The sequence below is a fragment of the Ictalurus punctatus genome, chromosome 25 (assembly GCF_001660625.3).
Source record: "Ictalurus punctatus breed USDA103 chromosome 25, Coco_2.0, whole genome shotgun sequence".
Classification (NCBI taxonomy): Eukaryota; Metazoa; Chordata; class Actinopteri; order Siluriformes; family Ictaluridae; genus Ictalurus; species Ictalurus punctatus.
In genome coordinates this window covers 1,918,641-1,942,862 of record NC_030440.2, presented here as the reverse complement: position 1 = coordinate 1,942,862, position 24,222 = coordinate 1,918,641, and the positions used below count along the sequence as shown (strand labels likewise).

Here is a 24,222-nt window from a genome sequence, read left to right as displayed (position 1 = left end):
TTTCAAAAGCTTTCCTGTCTGTGGACGCATAACTTGTGAAAAATGAAAGCTGTTCATTACCGTTCGCATTTTCATTTACACGGACGTACGGCTTCTGCTAAATTTCGAACGGAAACAGTTCATTCACAATTGCATTTCCTACGTCTTACAAGTTCGTATCGAAATAGCAATAGCAAATCCCTTGGCGTTTGCATTTCCGACGTCACGCACAGAAACATGACGCGAGTGTGACGTCACTCGTAGTCGACCGCATTTTAGAGCGCCTTGGGGTCGACGCAGAGGAAGAGAAATAGCAAGCGGGGTAACTGCTATCGCTATTTCAATACGACGGGGTCACGGGTCGTAAGACACGGGAAACGCAATTGCAAATCGCCGTTTCCATTGGAAATCTGAACGCGACTGCGAATACGACTCGCGGTCGCTTTTGAAAATTGTCCGCAAAATACTTCCAAAGGGTATCACAATACGTTGAAACCAACAGATGATACAAATTAGACATACTGATATCAATAATTACATGATACGGTCTATTAACATTTAATTACTGGTTATTAACTAACTGGTTATGTATGGTTAAGCCCTCATGAAAACCCCATTCTTTTACCATGCCTGTGAACGTGTGTGTGTGTGTGTTCAGAAACAAAAATGCTAGCAAAGCATCCCAACTCAGATGTTATTTATTTACAACAACAACAACAAAAAAAGTCAATGAAAATTTGAACATAAAAGTGCAGAAGCTTGCATTGCACAATGAGAACACACAGTATTAATAACCTGAGCTCGTGCGTGAACACAGCAGCAGACTTTGTTAGCTAACACCAGTTACAACTGAGGCTTTGCTGCTCCCTCTCGAGAGAGCCTGTCTGCCTCCTCGTTTCCTAAATAGCCAGCATGGCCTGGGATGTGCATCTGAAAAATAAAGAATGGAGAAGGATTGAAGACGGATGAATCGTGTTAACATCGAACAATGCCATCTCTCACTATAAAACCACAACACTGCCGGTCCAAAAGTCTGGACACACTACATTCAATCTAGATTTTAAACTGGCAGGACATTTGGTAAAGGCTTATGGTTGACATTTGTTTTTACGACACATGTAGATGGCGAAGTCAATGCCCAAGTGTACAGTGCCGTCCACTGACATTGGCACCCTTAGTAAATATGAGCAAAGGCGGCTGTGAAATTGTCTAAATTATTGTTTTTAAAAAATTTACACAAAAATACTCTGCTCTCATGGATATGAAACAATAACAAACAGGTTTATCCAAAAAAAAAAAAAAGTATGTTAAATATAGGTGTGCAATGAATTTATATGAGAAAATATATCTGAAGTATATTCCCATTGACATTTTTTTAATGTTATTTATTTACGTTTAAAAATAAATCAATAATAAATAAATAAATAAATAAAAAGAATAGGGCAACAACCAGGAGCTTATTGAGAAGATTCCAAGAGCATGAAATTCAGGAATACGGTTAAGAATTTTTAATAATCGGTAGTTTTGGTCAACATTTTTCCATCGTATAATTCTACACATGCTACTTCATAGATTTAATGGAATTACTCTAATTAGTAGCAGATGGTAATTGTAGGAGAGCGTGAATAGTAGAACAAAGAAAACCCTTTTATGAACAGCGTGGCCAAACTTCTGTCTGATAAGAGTTTTACTCCATTTTCTCCCGATTTAACAATCACCACCCAATAGGAAGCTCTTTTGGACTCCTGGTCTTTTGTGGGTGTGGCATCGTCAGGCTTCAAAGCTGAATCTCATTGGGTGAAAAAAAATAAAATAAAAATAAACTCTTCTGCGTCACTCTGGAGTTTAATACATCTTAACAAAATATTTTAAACTAATAAACAACAAACCGGTCTAAATGTAGCACATAGAAATAAGCGTTTTATTGAGCTCAAATCATGTTTAATACGAATAAACATTATTAATTTATTATTCAAATGAAGTAAAAAAAAAAAAAAAAAAAAAAAAAACACACGATATATTCTTTGAGGAAAAGTACCTTCGTGAGACACAACGGAAAGTGCACATCAAGGCACGGCCTGCCAAATTCAACGAGTAACCACACGAGCGAAATTTACTGCACTCGAATACTGCATTTAATAACAACCGGACCAAATTAATAAGATACGTCATAAAACACACGGACGTTAAATTAGACAATCCAGTGTGTGTGTGTGTGTGTGTGTTCGTTCTAACTGAGACCACACCTACTGTATCAGGAAACATACCCATTTAACATCAAGTCCTTCGTTTAGCTCATCAAGCTTTTGGAAGTCTTCTTTATTGACCACCTTGCCACCTGTTTGGAGTCTCCAGCCATTGGTTTTCCATTTCTTTACCCAGCTGGTAATCCCTTCATGGAGCAAAAACATGCAGGGTTACACTAAAACATGAATATCATTTTTTTATCATGAACATATGGAAACCGGCATCAGAAGACTGATCGAGGACCTTCAAACGTGCTTTCATATGAACTCAGAAGGCAGGTGAAAATATACCGTTAATAGTGAACTTGCTGTCTGTGTAGACAACCAGCTTCTTGATCTCCATATGTATAGCTTGCTCCAGCGCCTTGCAGGCTGCCTGAACCGGAAATGGAAAATGAAGGGCATCAAACAGACAAGGCATAGAAGGAAAATCTGTACTACGCAGAAGATTTGATGATACAATCCCTTGTCAGTAAGTCTGTCTATGCTGTAACATTTGTTAATTGGGGCAGATTGTTTTGCTTATGTTTACTTCGATGGTACCGTTTTAATCGGACATTAGAGATCTTACTTGCGCTACACCGTTCGTCACACGATGAATCCGACGTTGTGAGCGAGGACCGACGCGGCCTCCTTACTTTGCTTGCGTTTCCTCACTTGTAAGTCGCTTTGGATAAAAGCGTCTGCTAAATGAATAAATGTAAGTGTACTAATAGATCGCTTACAGATCGCTCCCGTTACGATTTGACATCACGCGCCAACGACTGGGAAACGGCTTATACTCCCGGGAAGTAAAAAAAAATCGCTAGTGTTCAATTTGAGACGATATTACCCTTCTAAACGTCATACACTAGACAATTCGGTACACAGTGCATAGTGTAAGTGTACGGTACGTCATTAGGGATACAACTCTTTTGGGACTGTACTCTTCGATGCGTGTTTTCGGAGCACGACAGGCCCCGCGCCGTGTGCGGACCAGCTAATCGATAATGAGAATGATTTTCATAATCGATTAGTTATTGCATATCTAATACACACACACACACACACACACACACACAATTATTAGTATTTTTTAAATCATACACGTATTTGTTTAGGAGCACAACACATGTTCAATCCAAAGAAAGCATTCGCGTTTGGTTACGTCTCTAGTCCGTAATGATCATGACAAGTCATTTAGCTTATTAAAAATAAATAAATAATTTAAAAAAAAAGATATTTATGAAGGGCTTTAATTTTTTTAAAAACAAAAACAATAAACATTTTTTCCATCACCTTTTGTTTTTATCATTTGTTCACCAGGGGTGTCAATAGTTCTAGAGCTGAACGTCGGCTCTATGGACCAAATAATGAAGCATTTTTGACCCGCTTTATTGAAGTCAACGTATGTAACGTACCGAGCCCCCACTGAATCGAATCGAACGCTGGGTAAAAGGTCCTTCAATGCTTAATCACTACCGTCATCTCAACTTAGTCCTGGAGTAGACCAGATCTACATCAAGGAAAAGTAGCCCTTAGGTTTTCCGTTGATTTATGGCTGTAAATGGTCTTCTGATAATGAAAGCCTTGTAATAACTCACCTGCAGTTCAGCTCGTTGGTTGGTCTGTCTCCCTGGTAACCTCTCTGCAACGTTACTGTAGAAAGTAGAGCAAAAAACAAACCCGCTCAGAAAATCCTGGGCTGAACAGCTCATTTTATCCAACTCCAAACCTGTAACTAAAGACTGATTAGGTTGTGTTGGAGATTACGTTCTTTTATCAGAAAACACATTTGTTAGTACGTGATTGAAGAGCGTTACTCACAGAGGGTGACTGGGACCCCAGTACACTCCGATCCCTGCGCGAGCGCCATGTCTCCCATTTTGAGTACAACAGCCATCTGTGTACACCACCACCGCATCTCCTACGACCAAAACCAACACACCGTCTGTAAGCTGCAGTTCAGCCTTTTAACTCAATGCTCTGGTGTTTGAACGCTGAATAAAGAGAAACCTCCTACGCCATATTTTCAAAATTATTACCCATGTAAGTGAGTGCGCTAGTACTACTGTTGGCAGCAGAGGGGCCGAGTTTCGCTCGTTTTACACTCCCTCCATCGACCTCGTCCCCTTCAAAGGACCTTTTAGAGCCAACGGGAACACTTGGGGTACGCGGGGTGGCTTCAGAGTCTAGACACAGAAAAACCTCATTGAACATTGAACTACAGTGTACGGTAAAAAAGGACGGACATGACAGCTTTCACTTACTGACGGAAACAAGCAGGTTTATAATAAATAAAAAAGGTTGATCCGATTTAAACCGGACATCAAAAAGAAACACAGAGAGAGTCTTTTAAGATCTGCAATTAAATCCCCTTTAAAAATAAATAAAATTGAGAAGTAGTGTGCTAGTAGGATCCTAAAGGCAAAAAAACTGTGGAAAATAGCTACCAGATCTTGATCACTAATGCTCTCGTGCACCATTTTCATATCAGAATTCTCCTCCCCCTCGATTCATGCTCCACTACAGCCGAGTTACAATCGTGTATGAAGGTCAGTTGTGTTTGAAGGGGTCCTGTGATTAGTAATTCTGTTACAGGGGTTGAAATTACAACCCACAATCATCAAAGCTGATATTATATTGATTAGCGAGTCAGTCTGTTTGTTTGTAAATGAGACCTTTTAGCTGTACTCATGTTCGACACACATGAATCAAAGAGGGCTTCGGGTGAATACAACACACACAAAGCAGTAACGAGCAATACATAGAGTTCATTTCAGCGTACGAAAAAAGCGGCTTCGGCGTGTCGGATTTTTAACGTGCGGCTCAAGAAGCCGGCAGGGATGATCTATAATCTCCCAAAAATCTATACATTTCGTACAAATGGTCATCAGGATAAGCCAGGGGATGGTGTCCGTCCCTAAAAAGTTCTTTCCCTTCGAAGTGTCTTTATTATTTGCGCTCCGAGCTCCACAAACGGTGACGCCACCTGCACGACCACTACAGGATGAACACTGATGAAATATTCCTTTTTACAGTTAAAGGGACCCCTGGATATGTTCCATACTCTCTCTCTCAGCTGTTTAATAGCGGTCACCTCACGTGAAGATTTATCTTAAAGCTCTTTACTTCTTACTCTCTGTGGAGGTTGACTCGTTCCTTACAAAAGCCCAGGCTTCATCTTCACGACCAAACTTTTTATACCGTGCATCAGGAAATCTGTCCACTTGAAATTTGCACTCTTCCCTTTGGGATGAAGAACAGAAACAGGTAAGGATTAAAGCGAATACACATTGTGTGTTAAGCGTGAGAAGATGAAGAGTTGGAGTGCTCACCATGTTTGGTACACACCAGGCCTGTGTCCTTTCTTTACGGCGTAAAAGAAACTGCCCTTCTTACCCATTCCCTCAGTGCTGACACACAGAGCTCTGCGTACAAGCCTGGAAACACTGGATAATCTCAACATAACCTCTACTCAATCCATGCTAATAAAACAAGACCAACCGAGCGGCACGTTACGAACAACAGTGCTCACCGAGAAAGCGTAGCTAGGCCTGAAGCTAACTTTAACTGGAGATGCGACAGAATAAGTGAAGAATAAGGGTAGGTTTGGTACCTAGTTAGCAAAACATGGCGGCACTCATGTGTCTGCAATTTCCGTCGTTCAAAAACAGAGCTAAAACAAAGGGCAAAAATAAAACCGTATAAGTGTGTCTATTTATTCTAGCAATACGATATATATTTGTTTATTATTTAATTTTTTTTTTCAAAATTAACGACTTGTTTATTCGTGTGGAGTGTGGAGCATCTATAGAGTGGCGCAAGGATGACGTCATTTCGTAGCGCCAAAACCCGGAAACGAATTAGCATTTTATAGCATATTTTATTTTATTTTTTTCTTAACAACACGAACAATAAAAACGAGACATAGAATATCACGAAAACAATACAAATACAATAACCAAGAGCCAGAGGGGAATAATAATAATAATAATAATAATAATAATAATAATAATAAAAATACAAGGTTTATATACAACATTGAAAGCAGCCTTTTGAAAGATTGAAACATTTTTATTTTATTTTATATATATATACCCATCAAAGATAAAACATAGGAATTATGGTCTACCAGAAACATTGAAACAGCGGTATCTTACCCAAAAATTTGCATTTGTGAATTAAAAAAAAAAGCCAAGTATCATGAAGAGATTAATAGTGTACCGAAAATACATTTACGTTTATTCATTTAGCGGACGCTTTTATCCAAAGCGACTTACAAATGATAAAATACAAGCAAAGCGATATATCAAGCAAAGAACAATGCAAGTAGTGCTTTTATACTGATAAGCATTTTATAATGGCTTTTATTATATAATAAGAATTTGAGTTGTGATAAAGGAAAAAAAATATGAAAGGTATTAATTAGAGATGCACCGATGATCGGCCGATACATCTGTGCATCTCTAATTAATACCTTTAATATTTTTTTAAAGGCTATTTTTCCGTTATCGCTATCGGCCGATAGTTTAAAAACATCGGACGATCAGGACCGATTATATCCTGTCAATCAAAAGATGGCGGGGAAAACACATCGATTTCATGCTGAGTGTAAAGATGATGTTTCTTGTGTGGAATGATGACAAAACTGCAGTTTGGAAGCTCTGTAATCTCTGCACCGCTAAAATTTTAGCAACAGAAACGCAAGTTTCGGCGTCAAGTCTAATGTTAATTAGAGTAATGTGTTTTCTATTTACGAGACCAGTTACTGTGAAACAACTTGCTGAAATGGAGAGAATAAGAAGTTTTTATTTCCGTTTCTTTCAGAATTCTTTTGAATCAATTATTATTAATTTAAAAGAAGGTATAAAAGGCAGAACTCTCGGTATCGGTTATCGGTATCGGCCGATATGACTCTGAATAATCAGTTATCGGTATCGGTTGAGAAATTTAGTATCAGTGCATCTCTAGTATTAATGCATATTCTGACTTTTTTGAGAGAGAGAGAGAGAGAGAGAGAGAGAGAGAGAGAGAGAGAGGTACATACGAGTTAGCAGTTTAGCCCTTCCGGTTCCATTGTCTAAACTCAATGAGTTTTTTGAATGGGATTTAGATTAAAAACCTGAAATAAGGTCTATGGTGAACAAAGATTAAAATTTTTTCACATTTTATTCTACGACATAAAAATACACCAGTAATACCCCGTTCATGTTTTTTTAAAAAGCTTTTACGTGTACTGAAAAAGGCGGTTGCTAACATGTTGCTAAATGGCACTACAGAGGTTGTCGGGGAAAAAATTTATGTTTTTAAATCAAGTTTGAAAAAGTTTGTCGGAGGCTCGGTGATGGTGACGCTGGACTCGAGCGACCGTGGTGTAGTTCCTTTATAGCATACAGTTCGCTTTTTATTTCTGGCGATTGTATCCAGGCTTCAAACTTAATAAAAGTTGGGTTCGTTTGTGAAAAATATCTTCATGGACACAACATGTTATTATTGTAAACTTTTGTCGATTACAGGGCTTATTTTTTTCCCGATAATCCAAAAGCCTATGGGAAAATCCTATTGGGTTTTTGTTGAGGGAATCGGTGTGATGCTAACTAGCAATGCTACCTGTTGTTCCAGCACACCACTCCTAAAATAAACAGGTAATTTCTATCTTAACCCTCCTATTATGTTATGGGTTGATCCATTTCCACATTTGAGATGTCTGAAATACTGCTTCATCTCTCTTTTAATTTTTTTTGACTTTCCTCATTTAGGGTCATGAACTTATATGCAAATATTTAAAAAGGGTTACTAAAAAAAAAGTTTTTATGTTTTAAGCTGTTCTTTGCTGTTTTTGTGTGTATTTAAACTCTGGAAGTCATTTTGTCCTATAACATAATGGATGTAACTTTTTCCCCCAACATAGGGTTAAACCATATAGAAAATATTTCCCACTAAACTTTTCTGTAAACATCTTTGTCTTGAGAGGCCCATCCATCCATCCATCTTCTATATCACTTATCCCTTTCAGGATCGTGGGGACCCTGGAGACTATCCCAGGGAGCATCGGGCACAAGGCGGGGTACACCCTGGACATGGTGCCAATCCATCACAGGTCACAATCACATACACACTCACACACCCATTCATACACTACGGACACATTAGACACGCCAATCAGCCTACCATGCATGTCTTTGGACTGGGGGAGGAAACCGGAGTACCCGGAGGAAACCCCCGCAGCACGGGGAGAACATGCAAACTCCGCACACACAGGGCCACGGAGGGACTCGAACCCCGCGACCCTGGAGGTGTGAGGCGAACGTGCTAACCACTAAGTCTTGAGAGGCCTTCAAACTGAAATAAGTATTCTGATTCTAACAACATAAAAATACTAGTTTTTTTTTCTTTTTTTAATAAAGTATGCAAATTTTGCTAAATTGCGCTAGATAGAATTTCATCTGCAAAAATGCATTGATTGTCATCTATTGTTTTTATTCATTTATTTATCCTATGGACTTGGGGCGTCTTGCCTTAAAGTCGTGTTTTATTTATCGTTTTCCTGACAATCACAACCTGCTTCCCAGCTCCTATTTATTATTATTACCGCACACACGCACGCACGCGCGCGCTTCTGCTTCTTTTTCTTCTTCTTCTTCTTTTTGTGTTAATGGCGGTTGGCAAACCAACTAAAGGTGCATTACCGCCATCTACTGGACTGGAGTGTGCGCAGTAGATTGGCAGAAAAAATAAACTAAAATGGAAAATAATAATAATAATAATAATAATAATAATAATAATAATAATAATAATAATACAAAAACAATAATACATAAATAAAATAAAATAAAGAGATAAATAACTATATAGTAGATATTACTACTAGATTACTGAAGTCTCTCACTTATCCCAGTATTTTTCTCACACTTTCCCTTGTTGACAAAAAGTCAACGCGCGCCCCCTATAGACCGGAAGATCAAACGCACTTCCCGCGCACATTTCCCATGATCCTCCGGGGCGACGCGCTTTTACCGGCCTCTCGCGAGATTACGGCCTCTTTCCAGGCCGTCGTTGACTGAGGTAGGTTAGTTCAGTGTAACGTCTCGAGCTGATAACGTGCTAAAATGTCGAAAATAGACAGTTTATTAGTGTTTTATTTGGTGATATGGTGTAAATACCCCGGGATGCGTTAGATAAAGGCGTTAGTTGAGGCGGATGGCATTTTGGAGGGAGTAATTGTTAAGAGTTTAACATGGCTAGCTGAAGTGACTCGCTGTTCATGGAGAAGCGCGGTAGAAAGGGCTTGGGCCCGTCTCAGGCTCTGCTGTATTGGGAGTATATTTTAGGTAATTTGATCCATTTTGTTTCCATTTTTTTTTTGGATATAATGCTAAATGTAAATGTTTGCTAAGCTGACTACTTTTGTCTCCTTCCTAGTGAGGGAGTGTTAGCTCGCGCTGCTAATGAGAACCACGCCGAGATCACTTCAGTCCAAAATCCTCATTTTTCTGTTCCACTTTTCAGCAGCTGTGTCCTGAAACCACTCATTTACTGCTAGAATGTTTAGTTTATTAATGGCTGCTTCACTGGTTAGGTTGTTAATGCCTGTGTGATTAGCTTGGAGAGGTGTGTTAGCTAGCTAAAGCCTCAGAAATCTAGCTGAAGAAGAAACTTGTCAGAGGTCTAACTTGGTGTGTGTGTGTGTGTGTGTGTTTCAGTCATAGGCCATGTTCAGTAGCAGTGCGAAAATCGTGAAGGCGAACGGTGAAAAGCCAGATGAGTTCGAGTCTGGTATTTCCCAGGTAAGATGATCAAACCTATCCTTGACTTCTCACTCGTGTCCTGTCCGTGTGTTGACCGCGTCTCCTCGCTGCTCTGTGACAGGCTCTTCTTGAGCTGGAGATGAACTCTGACCTGAAGGCTCAGCTGAGGGAGCTCAACATCACTGCTGCTAAGGTCAGAAATGACTTTTTTTTTTAAAAAAATTTATTTAAATGTATTTTTTTCCCTCCCTTTTTAAATCAGGCCATGGGCAACACTTGACATGCGGTGCTTTGTCTGGTGTCTCTTGCTGGATGCTGGCAGTTAAGCTTGTAAATCCTAAAGCTGGACATGAGAGATGGCAGATGCCCTCAAGTTTGAAATCATTACCTACGTCATAACATTATACCTTTTTATACCTGGCCAGAATATAAGGTATGGTTTTGTGGCTAAACGCTTTGTAGTGATTGCAAGATTATCAGTAAAGAAGCTTATACAATTTGTGACAGAATGCTGGAGTGTTTTTATTATTATTATTTTTTAAACTGTGTAAAAGCTTTACATATCCAAATTGGCATTAATGCGTTCGCACTGTTCCGGGTATTAAAGTTGCACATGAATGAATTCGTGTAATAGCGAAGAATCTTGGATATGATTCATTTTAATGACTGAGTGTTTAATCACTGTAATGAAAAGGCAGTTTCAACCCCCCCCCCCCCTTAACACATCTTGAGTTTGATGGTCAGTTAGACCATAAACACTCGGATATATTTCAGCTGTTGGGTTCGTTGTATATGCTTTTACAGTTAGGGAAGATGTTGGGATACCAACTGATATGTCTTTTTATATATTAAATATCCCGCTGTTCTGAGTCGGACAGAAGGGAACGGGTTCCTACCCGAGTTTGGACCCTCTCTAGGTCACTTCCTCGGTTATATCAGTTTTTCCATTCTGCTGCGAGTGCTATACAAGTGCAGTTGAACTCAATCTCATGTTGGCGGTGCACTTGTGAAACACCTTGTCAGACACAAGTGGTGGTACTTTAAAATTTTTATTTACCAACGTGGATATCCTGTGAGTCGGCTCTCATGTGGCTCTGTCCGTGTGGCGTATGGGAGCGTAGCACTCTAGTGCCATGACGTACAGTCCCGTTCCACGACGTTGGATAGCAAGCGGGTCCCCGGCGTTTAGCCGGCGAGGGCGGCGTCCTGTATATTCCTAGGTCTTCCCAGAGCCTCATGGGCCGTTACTGGGGAGGTAAACCATGCAGTGCATAATCTCAGTCTTTGAGGATGTTTCATTCATTGTACTGTAATGTTGTCAAAGCTTTGAGGGATCTGAGGCTGAGGAACACGGTTTGCTTTTTGTTCTTTCAGGAAATCGAGGTTGGTGGTAGCAGAAAAGCCATCATCATCTTCGTGCCCGTGCCCCAGCTGAAGGCCTTTCAGAAGATTCAGGTGCGGCTCGTGCGGGAGCTGGAGAAGAAGTTCAGTGGCAAGCATGTGGTCTTCATTGCACAGGTAAGGATGTGTGCTACCTTTTCCTCCCAGGTGGCTGTTCTTTAGCGTCATACTCAATCAAATAAGTGTTTTGGCTGGTAGTATATCGGGAGTGGACAAACTATATGTTATCTAGTCCACTGGGCCAGTAAATGCCCAGCATGCATAACCAGTCACATGTTCTGGTTTCCTGGAAGTGGTAGCTAAGGTAATTTAGCCCATATGTATGACCAAGTCTGCTCACTTACGGTTAAAGGAGTTTGGTTGTGCTTAGTATGTTCGTACACACCCAACGTGGACATCCTGTGAGTCGGCTCTCATGTGGCTCTGTCCGTGTGGCGTATGGGAGCGTAGCACTCTAGTGCCATGACGTACAGTCCCGTTCCACGACGTTGGATAGCAAGCAGGTCCCCGGCGTTTAGCCGGTGAGGACGGCGTCCTGTATATTCCTAGGTCTTCCCAGAGCCTCATGGGCCGTTACTGGGGAGGTAAACCATGCAGTGCATAATCTCAAAACTGTTGCTAAGCCGAATGCTTACACGTTGCGAGTTTTTAATACAAAGCTGTTTATTTGCAGAGGAGAATCCTGCCCAAGCCCACGAGGAAAAGCCGCACAAAGAACAAGCAGAAGCGTCCAAGGAGGTAAGCCTGGCCGTTTGTTACTGACTTTAATTAGTATGATTGGATGCTTGATGTCCTTGTACTGGACAGATGAGGTTTATTTTTGCGAGGAAAAAAAATAAATACACACCCAACGTGGACATCCTGTGAGTCGGCTCTCATGTGGCTCTGTCCGTGTGGCGTATGGGAGCGTAGCACTCTAGTGCCATGACGTACAGTCCCGTTCCACGACGTTGGATAGCAAGCAGGTCCCCGGCGTTTAGCTGGCGAGGACGGCGTCCTGTATATTCCTAGGTCTTCCCAGAGCCTCATGGGCCGTTACTGGGGAGGTAAACCATGCAGTGCATAATCTCACTAATTTCTTTATTATTAATCATTGCATTAAATATGATTTAAAGAGTCCATGTGAATAGATAATTTTTTTTAATGCTCAAGAAATAACTTGCAAGGGATTAAGTGTCTCTGCACCTCAGATATTAAAAGGCTTGGATCTAAGTTTATGTGCAAGTAGGAGTGACTGATATGGCCAAATGTTTTCATGGTACGTGTTGATCACATTATCAGTAAATGCAACACTGTGATGTCTAACAATATTGAGTACAATATAATTTCTCCTTTAAATCGCATGACCAAACCGAATGATTAGTGAACATAAACAATTAGCATGCTACTTCCAAAGCCCGTGTTTGTACTCGACTAACTCCGGCGTAATTGAAGCAAGCTATGAGCATCTTTTCCAACCACGCTATTTATCAGCATGTTTATAAAAACAGTTTCTTGTATATATTCTGGATATAAACATTAGTGCATCCTAATAATAATAATAATAATAATAATAATAATAATAATAATAATAATAATGCAGGCCATAAGTGATTTTAAGTTAATGATTTTACACACAAGCCTTTTAAGAGTCCATGCATGCGCGTCAAACAGCGCCCGATAGACAAAGTGCAATAACTGACCAAAATATTCATTTTGATCATGTTTGATGCTAACATGTAACTGTGTATAAATGTCAGAAGTGTCGTACATTTACAGAATAAAGGAACGTTACTGTGTTCAGATGAGTGAATGTGTGTGGTACTGCAGAACATTCAACCTCTTACGGTTATCACTTAGTTTGTGCTTTTTCTTTTTTAATATAGTGATTTGACTTGTGCTTTAAAGCTTGTGGAAAATCAGTTATTTTCCAAATATAATGATTTAAAAATCCTTTGCAGAATGTATCGCATAACGCAGTGGTTTTCAAAGTGGGGGCCACCAGGGGGTGCCCGGGGGGCCTCAACAATTTGGTCTGAAAAATAAATACATGATTTTATATAATGTTTAACCACCTGCTACTATGCATGAAGTGCAATTTGGAAATTCAAAACGGCTCTTAATGTACCAAAACAATCCAAACTACTTTATTCATTGTCAACCTTTACTGAGAGAGCTAGCCAGCTAGTAGTTTCTCGTGTCCTCAACCTCTAATTTGTATACTGTCATGATGGCAAGTCTTAATCACCTAAAACCGAACTGACACATTTAATTAATTTTGGAGATCCTGAGATCTGTTTTCAAATGAAAAGGTTTGAAGTTGGCTATGCTTTTAAGGCCTTTCACCCTGTATGTTTTCAGCACAGGGATACTTTAGGATGGGTTACTGTGCAGTTTACTAGACGATCGAAGGGTCACGAGGTTTAATTGTCGTTCTGTCCCGCAGCCGAACCCTTACTGCCGTGCACGATGCCATCCTTGAAGATCTGGTGTACCCCAGTGAGATTGTTGGCAAGAGGATTCGCGTGAAACTGGACAGTAGTCGGCTCATCAAGGTCCACCTCGACAAGGCACAGCAAAACAATGTTGAACACAAAGTAAGTCCTACTTCTGTTCTCACCCTGACCAACGTGGGCATCCTGTGAGTCGGCTCTCATGTGGCTCTGTCCGTGTGGCGTATGGGAGCGTAGCACTCTAGTGCCATGACGTACAGTCCCGTTCCACGACGTTGGATAGCAAGCAGGTCCCCGGCGTTTAGCTGGTGAGGGCGGCGTCCTGTATATTCCTAGGTCTTCCCAGAGCCTCATGGGCCGTTACTGGGGAGGTAAACCATGCAGTGTACAGTATTTCTCTCGAACGTTACTTTTTAAGTGATTGGGGCTTAGTCCAACACCAGCCTTTAGAAGTCATAATCTAGACACCTAGGTGTCGTTTAAACAACCAGTTTGAAATACTTTCAGTAGTTTTGAAGGATTGTGACTTGTGTGCGTTCTAATCTCTACGTGTCTTAATTGGAGCTTTTTGTTTTATGCACAGTTTAATTCCCTGTAAACTCTTTTCTAGGTTGAGACCTTTGCTGGTGTCTACAAGAAGCTCACAGGCAAAGACGTTGTATTCGAGTTCCCAGAGTTCCAACTGTAAAGTGCAGATGGCAGAATAAATTTGTATACCATCATGTGCACCATTGTGTTCTTTCTTTAATGTGCAATGACTTGCACCTTACTGCAACAAATTCCATACCACTGTTGCACCAGGATGCTTACGGTACACCCTTCCTTTGAAAATGTGATTATTGATCCCTAGTAGGTTTTAGTAAGTGACACTTTGGTAAACTAACTGTACACAATTTTTCACCCTGAATGCTGATGGTCATAAATGTTTGATGTGTACTGATGCTACAGGCTTATGTTGCTGCTTAATAAGCTAAGCGTGTAGTTTAGCGTGCAGCTGGGCTAAATGGACTACATTTGCCCCAGACTACTGTGCACTTCTGATATTACCATAAAGTAGTGTGGGTCAGTACATCTTCAGCTTCTATACGTCAGGCCCGTGTTGCGAATAATTATAATAAATTAGCTCATGTAAATTTGTGCATATTTATGAAACACTGTAAACAGCTTGTGTCGCATCACACCACTCCTCATCTCACAGTTCCCAAGCTGTAGATAAAATGGCTTCATGCCAACTGAATACGATCCTTCCTGTATGTAGTGGCACGGTTCACCCGGTTGCTCTTACCGAAGGTGACTTTTTAAACCCATGTAGACTCTCTGGCTGGAGATGTTATGACCACAGTTATGGATTATATTTCTCAGTTGTTTGGTGGCGTGCAGCAGTTGGAACCTCAGCATTCAGTGGAGGACACTGGATGTTTTGAAGATGACACACATACTTCAAAACACCTTAACAAGCGTTCAAACCCTTGTGTGTGAGCACCTTGTTGCAACAGGAACATTTCCACTGCAGACGGTCGGTCCCGTTTCAACCCGCTTCAGGTGAGTGGACCATTTTTCACACGAGTCTCAATGAGACCACCAAAAGCTCCAGTAGCTCTTGAGGTCATGTTTCTTTCATAATCGGTGATTTAAAAAAAAAAAAAAAAAAACTTTGATAGGAAGAAGTTTACCATAGATAAACGAGGATATGGCGCAAAGTGTGTGTGATTTTATCAAACAGACCTCGTGTAGGATATTATCGTACTTCATTAATGAGGAAGGTCCTTCACAGCCTGATTTGACTTGAAGTTCTAAAGAGTCTCAATCAACAAGATACTAGGTACTTGTGACTGCTTGCCCCTGCTTAGTATTCTGGTACTTCACATTTCAAGCAAAGGCTCCAGCGGTAAGGGAAGTCCTTTAGACGTCTAGTACGGGCTCAGTACTGTATGGGTGCTTCTAGTGATCAACATTTGGCATCTTGTGCCTGTAAAATTGTAGAACATTTTGTTGCTGAAAATTGAAACACTTCACTGAGCACAGCAAACTAGGGCACTCGAGTTTGGGTCGTAGCTGTCAACATAGTAATGTCTACGAGAATAGACGAGCTGGTCAAAAAGAGCTGGCCAGTTGACCTTACATAGTGTGATTCCCTGCCAGCTTTGCAAAATAATAATAATAATAATAATAATGAAAAAATCTGCTTGTTTCTGGCAGCTTTGCTTAAAATCAGTGCGTTTACACGGACGACGATAATCCGATATGAACCCGATTAAGACGATACTCTGATTAAGAAACTAGCATGTGAACAGAGATTATCGATGACCTTAATCCGATTAAAGTCACACTCGAAGTAAACACAGATGGAATTAAGACGTGTGGAGTACTCCTGTTTTATTCGCGTTATCGACGTGCGTTACAGACGTGTACACGCTTTAATCACACTATTAACGTCGTGTGGGAGTTTTCACCGCAGTGTGCGACAGGACACGTACACACACGGCAGCGCTCAACCGTTTTACGGCAAACGAGAGCACGGCCGCGTCCCAAACCGCGTACATACCTGCTATACAGTAGACGAAATACATGTATCTCAGCTACCATATAGACGCGGTTTGAGACGCAGCCCACGGCTTCACGCAGTCGTCTGTTAGCGCGTACAGCACGACAGATAATTAACCGCACCTGAAGCGTTCGTAAAAATAAAAACACCCGAAACTGTACACGGTCCCATAACGAAGACGACTGTACGTCGATACGTGAAATTCCGGAGTGACGTCGGACGGCGTGGCGCGGTGACGTAATGACGTGTGGCGTTAATCGATTTATGTTCTATAACACGTAAAACCTGAACGTGAAAGGAGTATTCTAAAAGCGACTCATGTAAACACCTTCATCAGAATATTATCGTACTCACAATAAGGTCAATAATTAAGTTACACTGAACATTTACTGAACATTTAGTTCTGCTATACGCACCTGTAACCTCGGAATGATGCATTTTACTTCACGAACAGTAAATATTTTACAAGCAGAGTTTGGCTCTGATGAAGAGAACTTTGCACATTACTAATGACTAAGATGTTTCAGTGTTCTCCATGACTTAATGATCTGGAACAGTACCGTAAAGTGAAACCTCATTACTGAGCAAATCCAGACCCAGATAGTGAAATCCCACTCGTTTCTTCCTGTGGCAAATCTGAGCTAGTTTACTAGCTAGTTAGCTGACATATGACATGCTCATAGATTCATGCGTTTTTTGTTTGTTTGTACAATTCAATTAATGTAGTACATTTCTGGGCCGTAAATATTAAACAACGTATCAGTCGTCTACTTTTATTGTAATGGTTTGAAACGACGTGTTCGGGAGTACTCCGAGGAGTCTCGGACAGCTGTAAAATTGCGTCCAGTTCACCTGCAACGATCATTTAATATCAAATTTTAATCACGTTCACGTGTTAGTCCCATACCGGTGCTTGAAAACGTGTTTCCCGACTCCATTCAAGTGGATTGTTCCACTAAGCAGTGTATTCACGAGCGGGATGCGTCACGTATTCGGTACAAACGAACAACAAGGACAGTGTTTAGCAAATATGTGATCATTCGGTGTTATTGTTTCACAGCTAATGACTATATTCCAGGTAATGATGCTTCGTTGACGATAGCACCCACTGAACCCCGAGTATAGTAACACATTATTTCACATAAGCAGGCACTGTGCTTCGCCGAGCCAAAATATTACAGTTAAATGAAATGACTAATAGATAAACTTTAGGTAAACTGCTCTCTTGTCCATACCACACCAGGGGCACTTGATGTATCTTGTCGCTTATTAAAAAGAGAGAAAAACAACACCCCCAAAGCGAAACCAGTGAGGCTGCTCTGAATGTGTACTTTGCTCTGTTCGACCTGTTTAGTAAACACACAGTTTTTCCAAACCGAAGAACCCAGTAGGACGAGAAAGAAGCATTTATTTCAGGCAACCCTCGAGGGCTGGTTACAATTTTCGAAGCGTTTGACGTTGAGGATGGCAAACCGATCGGCTGTGAAATTGAACTCCGGTCAACCAGATTTTGTGCAGTTTAACAATCTCGCGTGCGAGACAGCAGGAGGAAAGGTGAAAACTGACCGCAAATACGGCACATGTCGTGCACTGAGCTTCTCTCAATAACTGTGAATAACGTCGTTCAACTGCATGGATTTGGCGAGGTTGCTCATGGTTCCTTTTGCTACTCTGTTTGTTACTCTAGGTGATTTTTGCTACGGATGAGTGGTTTGCTCCTGCTGGAAACCTCTTGAAGGTACAGTGTCTGGTCCGTTCTTACAAAGAACGTGTGCAAAGAAGCGTGTTTAAATCTGATTTTTTTCCCTTCCCCCTTCCAAACTGATGTTCCTCTTATGACTGTTGAAACTGTACTCTGAAGAAAGGGCCTGCAGTGTTCCTTGCCTCAGCTTTCACCGAGTTTGGGAAATGGATGGACGGTTGGGAAACAAGAAGGAAAAGAATACCAGGTATCAGAAAAATCTCAGCTGGCCAACTTCCAATCTCTTCTAATTTGCAACCTTGGCATTGATCCACTTCATGGCTTTGACGAGTGTGTATGTAGTGTAGTGTAACGCAGTGTGGGCCACCTTCACTACGAACCCTCATCTATCTGCTCCACGCGATCAATAAAATGACAGGAAGGAAAAGAGCTCTTTGAAATATTACAACCGGACAAGGCTATCTGACCTGGCTATGAGGGATCGTCTTATAATCCTCAAAACTCCCGTCTGCTTAAAAGTCACGTATTGATCTCGTGAAAGATGCACAGTTTCTTTTGTCTTGTGCTAAAGGTCATGACTGGTGCATTGTGCAGTTGGGAGTTCCTGGAGTCATTCACGGCATCGATGTGGACACGTCGTTCTTCACAGGGAACTACGCACCTTCCGTTTCTATCCAGGCCGCCTGTCTTGGTATGTATGGGCAACGAGAAGCTGTGCATAGAGTAGTTAAGTAATAGTGTTACATTTATTCACGTGTGAACGTCATTAAAGTACGACTTAATGCACGCGTCTTAACGAAAATGACTGTCTGACTAAACCCATTCTTGAGATGCATCACTTAGTAGGGATAAAAGCAATATCCAGAGAACAGATCACATGTGGCGCACTCAGTTTTTCCCTGTGCCACGTTGGCATTGGCACCCCTCAAAGAGCCAAATCCATGCATTTTCTGTACCGCTTATCTTACACAGGGTCACGGTGAGCCTGGAGCCTATCCGAGGGGATAAGCTGGGGGACACCCTGGACAGGGTGCCAACCCATAAAGGGCACAATCGCACACCCATTCACTATCGACGGTCAATATAGTGCAACATTTTTTTCTGAGGTCCTCACAAATCTCCTTTGATACAGTTCCACAAACATGTGTTGTGAAGATCAGACTCTGATACATCCCTGCTCTTTAAACAACCAAAAAAATAAAGGCCGCTCACTCGCACCTGATCGTCATCCCATTGATTGAAAACACCTGACTCTGATTTCACTTTCAACTTAAACCGCTAATCCTAGACCTTCACATACTTTTGCATCTCACGGATATCCGATTTTGCATCATTCTCGATAAATGAATGGCCGAGGATAACATTTTCGGTGTTCACGTGTTTAACTGGGTCGTCTTTATCATCTGTCAGGACTTGAAAACCCCATGGTGTTTTAGGTCATATTCATGCAGCTGTATAGGAAAGGGTTCACAAACTTTCAAGCACCACTGTAACCACTTAACAATAGAAAATTAGTGAACCATACCTCGATGTGCTTTACCAAATTCATGCCGTTTAGGGAGGCAAAGAAGAAGACAGCTCTCTTTATATTGACATTTCGCTGAGGTGGAGCCAGGGGCTCTCGTCGTCCCGTTCAGCACTGCGGTCTGGTGGCTTATCCATCATCAGACAAACACGGATAGCTACGGCGTTCACTTATAGCACGGAAATGTCACGGCAGATGATGAATTGGCATGATTATTAGTAGTTTTATTCTACACGGACGAACTGGTCCGATTGGCTAGATGAGAGAAGATTTGTAACACGCATGCTGAAGGTATCAATAAAAATGTCATAAAGTAAAGAGTGTTCAATTTCAAAAATACTCATACAAAATATAAATACAGCAAAATAATACTTGAGTGTATTGACGAAATACTTCCATCCATCCATCTTCTATACCGCTTTATCCTTTTCAGGGTCACGGGGAATCCTGGAGCCTATCCCAGGGAGCATGGGGTACAAGGCGGGGTACACCCTGGACAGGGTGCCAATCCATCGCAGGGCACACTCACACACCCATTCATACACTACGGACACTTCGGACATTGACGAAATACTTCGTATTTAGTAATTACTCAAGTATTTGGCCACGAGTCAGTTTAGTCAATTCTTTTTCTAAGCAAATATTTTTTTGCCCTCCATCTCTCAGCACTCATGCTTTCTCTCCATCAACTTCTCCATCGACACAGGGCATTTCAGAGGTATCATACAATACTAATATTTACGGGCACATGGAATAAACGCGAATATATAATGTGTGTTCAGCTTTCATTTCAATAATTACGCGTGCCGTCACGCCTGTGGCGTATATAGATCGTATGGGATGTGGATCGGTTTTGATGGGCGCTGTACGGGCATATGTGACTTGTACAGGGGGATTTATTACACGTCCTTGAGTTTGAGACCTGTGCACTAGATGGTGGTATACAGCTAAAATGGAAGCGAAATTGGGTGGGGTGTAGCTATGCATTTTTTTCCCCCCACCCACATTATACTGACACGGTGTGATGTTTGAAAAGAATTTGGCCAATGAAATACTGAAATAAGCGTAAAAAAAACAAAACAAAACGGTGCAGATTATTCCGGTAGTATTCCACTATTTCAGTTTTCACAAGAGAAGACTAATCGAGTTCGTTTATGCCCCATGTGTGTGATTCAGAAGGACGGTCTGTGCCGTGTTTAGTTCTTGAGGGAGATCGTACAGGCATGGCTGCTTCACAGAGCCAGTTCGAAGCCGTGGCACAGGTAATCCGTTGTTTGTACTAATATCCAAACTGTCTCAGTGCTGACAAAATGGAGTCGAAATCAAACGTGTGTGATTGACAGCTCCGCTCCGAGAGCTGGGAGGAGATCGTACCAGTGACGACGCTGAAGCCTGGATACTCTGATTCCTGCCACAACTTCTTCAGTGTTACCATCCCCCATCGAGTCACCCACATCCGCCTGAACGTGTATCCGGGTAACATACGCGCTCAATTTCGAATCGCTTCGTATTTAAGGATGATCCTACGCTAATTACACGGAGCACACACTGTACCCTAATTATTACTTATTACTATATTTAAAAAGCAGCGTTATTCAAAGGCGACATTTTATGTATGTTGTTTGTTGACTACATGAAATTTACCAACTGTTGACAGATGGCGGTATTGCGAGATTGCGCGTGTATGGGATTGGACAAAGAGACTGGTCCAGTGTACTCAGTCAGGAGGAAGTAGATCTTGTCGCACTGGTCAATGGCGGAGTGTGTGTGGGCTACAGCGATGCACATTTTGGTCACCCACGCAACATGATCGGTACTGGATTCATTAGACTTTTCGTGTTTAAAGAGAACACCTTGACATGCTTCTTCTTGTTGTTCTTCTTATTATTATTATTGATCCACTTGTTAACTAAAGTCAAGAAGAAGCTCTATAAAACAAGAAGACAATTTTGCTCGTTAGTGTGATGTGAACACACTTCTTTATGAACACATTAAGAGCTTGATAATGGATAATATAGTGTAGCAACGTACAAACGCTGTGAAGCAAACGTACAAGTTTTTGCACTTTTGCAGGTTTGGGAAGGGCTGACAACATGGCTGATGGGTGGGAGACAGCACGACGCCTGGATCGTCCCAAAGTGTTGAAAGTATAATAATACTCTTTTAATAATAATAATAATAATAATAATAATAATAATTGTTATCGGGTACTCCGGTTTCCTCCCCCAGTCCAAAGACATGCACGGTAGGCTGATTGGCGCGTCCAAAGTGTCCGTCCACTCTGAAGTCCTTCGTTGTGTTTTGGGTCATTGTCTTGCTGCATGATGAAGTTCCTCTCAATTAGACTGGATGCATTCCTCTGTATCGCACGGACGGACAGTTTCTGTACACTTCTGGATTCATTCTGCTCCTACCGTCGTGACTTACATCACCAATAAACATTAGCCAGGCCACTCCGGAAGCAGCTTTTCAGAGTGATTTCACTGACCTTATGCTATATTCTCACTCAGATGGACAAGAAGGGCATCTTGCAGGTCCCTGGATTTGAGTGGGCCGTCTTCAGACTTGGACATCCTGGTGTGATCAGCAGAATTGAGATAGACACCAATCATTTTAAAGGTACACCAAGTGAGCAGATGGATGTTACTATTACATCAGCGTTACATAAATCATAGTAGCAGATATTGCATTTTCATATTCTCTTACATCATTTAGGTAACTTTCCTGACTGGTGTCAAATTGAGGCGTGTCGTTTAACCCCAGAGGAGGAACAAACCTATATAAAGCACAAGTGGATTAGTGACAAAGGTCCCACGTGGAAAATCCTCCTTCGTCCTCGGAAAGTACGCCACGTGTCTTGACAGTGTGCACGTCTCATATCGCTTTATAAACTATATAACTTGATACCCTTTAGATGCAGTGTGGAAGCTTCGATATTGGAATTGGTGTGAAATATCCATCCACTTTCTCCTTGTGAGTATGATTTCTCTCTTCTTTTTTTTTTTCTCTCCTTTGTTCAGCTGAAGCCTCACTACAGGCACTTGTGCTCTGGAGAGTGCGTGCTGCAGTGTGGGCGTGTAAGTCATGTGAGGCTCGTGATTGCTCCTGATGGAGGGGTCAGCCGGCTCAGACTCTGGGGTCACATCACCTCCAACGCTCCAACTAATCCTCATCGAATCTCAAAACTCTGACCCTTAAAACTACACCAGAGCGGTCTGATCGCACAGAACCATTTAGGTGACATGGTAGTGTGATTAAAAAAAAAACAAAACAACAACAACAACGAATAAGCCTATTAAAGTCACGTGACGTTTCTCGAGATCTGTTTTTTTTGCCTCATAGCAATTCTTGTCTATTAAAACGAACGTGACATTGAGAAATCAGACCATTTTGACCGTCGGAACCTGAGCATGGAGATAACATAGTATTACACTTGTTCCTGCCTTAATCGGACGTAATCGAGTATTTGTTTCCTGCAGCATATTAAGACACGGGCTGCATCATTAATCGATAAGTGAGGATCGAATTGGCTGAAATAAAGACGACATGCCATTAAAGAAAAATAAATACTGCCTGCCTGATTTATTAGCACTTTGTTAGCACTTGGAATCTTGTCACGCGTTAACGAATCGAATGCATATAAAGCGCGTGTATAAAGTTTCTCGATAAAGTTTCCGACACAGACATCGACGTAAGACTTTAGCCTGTTTTAAATCCTATCCCTTACGCCTTATTCCAGCACCGCAATGTGAAGGAGATTTAAAGTAGGCTTCGCTATATTTACCGAGCCGCTTTATATACTGACGGTTTACTTGCAGAGTTTTTCCTAGAGTTTCTTTGTTATCACATCTGTCCTGTCTTGGTGCAGATTAAGCCAGTGGTCCATAACAGGATAATAGCATCAGGACGATGGAGAAGGATTTTACCCAAGTCATGCACTATCAAGTCAATACAGAGTGCCTGCTTTTGCTGGAGTTTACAATTCAGATTTGATTCTTTCCATATGGGCTGGCTGAGAGAGAGCGAGCGAGAGAGCGAGAGAGAGAGAGGATATAGCTGTCTTATTTCACTTCGGGGAAATGCACACTGAAATTTAGAACAAGTTAGGGTCGTGTAACACTATTTCTGCAACTTAAAGAATGCGGTAAACTGTTGCTTATATGAGATATGAGATTGTGGTAAGACTTTCTGTGGTGGCCATATGTATAATGACTTATATACATTCATAACCACGTTGCACTGCTGTCACAAGGCTTTATATTTCCTCATATCGCACTAGGCAAAGTGGCGCTTCGTGGTATAACGTGCTACGAATACGTTTTATCGTCGTCGTCGTCGTCACATTCACGATTCTATGCTTTAGCTACGAAGCGTCATGCGTTTTCATGAACAATTAAGACGCTGTGTATAATGCCTTATGGATGCATTATGACATGATAGGAACGTATCATGATGAAAAAGTATGATTTCTTCTAGTTTTTGTGTATCTCAAAAAAAAAAAAAAAAGTTCTCCAACACCTATCGCATATGTGAAAAACTAAATGCCCCCTTATAATTCAAATCTGGTTGTGCCGTCTTTAGCGGGAATGGCTGTAACGGGACGCTTCCGATAACGAGATCAGTCTTTCACGTTCTTCTAGGACTAGGATTTACTCCTACGCT

At 41.3% G+C, this 24,222-nt stretch overlaps 3 protein-coding genes, 1 long non-coding RNA gene and 4 other non-coding genes across 10 annotated transcripts; 7 read left to right on the top strand and 1 right to left on the bottom strand.

Moving 5' to 3' along the window:
• Positions 1 to 661: 661 nt before the first annotated feature.
• rnaseh1 (ribonuclease H1) lies at positions 662 to 6,054 on the bottom strand. Of its 3 annotated transcripts, none has more exons than XM_017456638.3 (9): positions 5,743 to 6,048; positions 5,543 to 5,647; positions 5,344 to 5,453; positions 4,250 to 4,396; positions 4,032 to 4,131; positions 3,809 to 3,863; positions 2,517 to 2,601; positions 2,247 to 2,371; positions 662 to 909 (listed from the first exon to the last, which is right to left on the bottom strand). In XM_017456638.3, exons 2-9 carry the CDS (start codon positions 5,608 to 5,610, stop codon positions 823 to 825), a joined length of 777 nt encoding a protein of 258 aa, XP_017312127.1. In that variant the 5' UTR covers positions 5,611 to 5,647; positions 5,743 to 6,048; the 3' UTR covers positions 662 to 822. The 3 variants fall into 3 exon arrangements, with proteins under 3 accessions (XP_017312127.1, XP_017312128.1, XP_017312126.1); XM_017456639.3 differs by having other exon boundaries at positions 5,824 to 6,048; XM_017456637.3 differs by having other exon boundaries at positions 5,543 to 6,054.
• On the top strand, positions 5,672 to 8,582 carry LOC128629134 (uncharacterized). Its single transcript, XR_008393425.1, has 3 exons — positions 5,672 to 5,810; positions 7,724 to 7,852; positions 8,224 to 8,582. It is a non-coding gene; the product is annotated as an uncharacterized LOC128629134 (long non-coding RNA).
• Positions 8,583 to 9,259: 677 nt separating this feature from the next.
• Positions 9,260 to 14,510, top strand: rps7 (ribosomal protein S7). Its single transcript, NM_001200143.2, has 7 exons — positions 9,260 to 9,272; positions 9,911 to 9,994; positions 10,077 to 10,148; positions 11,330 to 11,473; positions 12,030 to 12,094; positions 13,782 to 13,932; positions 14,399 to 14,510. The coding sequence occupies exons 2-7, from the start codon at positions 9,920 to 9,922 to the stop codon at positions 14,474 to 14,476; spliced, it is 585 nt and encodes a 194-aa protein (NP_001187072.1). The 5' UTR covers positions 9,260 to 9,272; positions 9,911 to 9,919; the 3' UTR covers positions 14,477 to 14,510.
• On the top strand, positions 11,012 to 11,232 carry LOC124626331 (small nucleolar RNA SNORA73 family). The gene has a single exon (XR_006981090.1). It is a non-coding gene; the product is annotated as a small nucleolar RNA SNORA73 family (small nucleolar RNA).
• LOC124626330 (small nucleolar RNA SNORA73 family) lies at positions 11,742 to 11,962 on the top strand. Its single transcript, XR_006981089.1, has one exon. It is a non-coding gene; the product is annotated as a small nucleolar RNA SNORA73 family (small nucleolar RNA).
• Positions 12,204 to 12,424, top strand: LOC124626329 (small nucleolar RNA SNORA73 family). Its single transcript, XR_006981088.1, has one exon. It is a non-coding gene; the product is annotated as a small nucleolar RNA SNORA73 family (small nucleolar RNA).
• LOC124626328 (small nucleolar RNA SNORA73 family) lies at positions 13,961 to 14,181 on the top strand. Its single transcript, XR_006981087.1, has one exon. It is a non-coding gene; the product is annotated as a small nucleolar RNA SNORA73 family (small nucleolar RNA).
• A 2,275-nt stretch (positions 14,511 to 16,785) lies between the features above and the next one.
• On the top strand, positions 16,786 to 22,879 carry allc (allantoicase). The gene is made up of 11 exons (XM_017456208.3): positions 16,786 to 17,887; positions 18,021 to 18,071; positions 18,195 to 18,282; positions 18,607 to 18,726; positions 20,737 to 20,822; positions 20,904 to 21,036; positions 21,218 to 21,373; positions 21,634 to 21,707; positions 22,071 to 22,179; positions 22,276 to 22,403; positions 22,581 to 22,879. The coding sequence occupies exons 1-11, from the start codon at positions 17,657 to 17,659 to the stop codon at positions 22,749 to 22,751; spliced, it is 1,347 nt and encodes a 448-aa protein (XP_017311697.1). The 5' UTR covers positions 16,786 to 17,656; the 3' UTR covers positions 22,752 to 22,879.
• Positions 22,880 to 24,222: the final 1,343 nt, after the last annotated feature.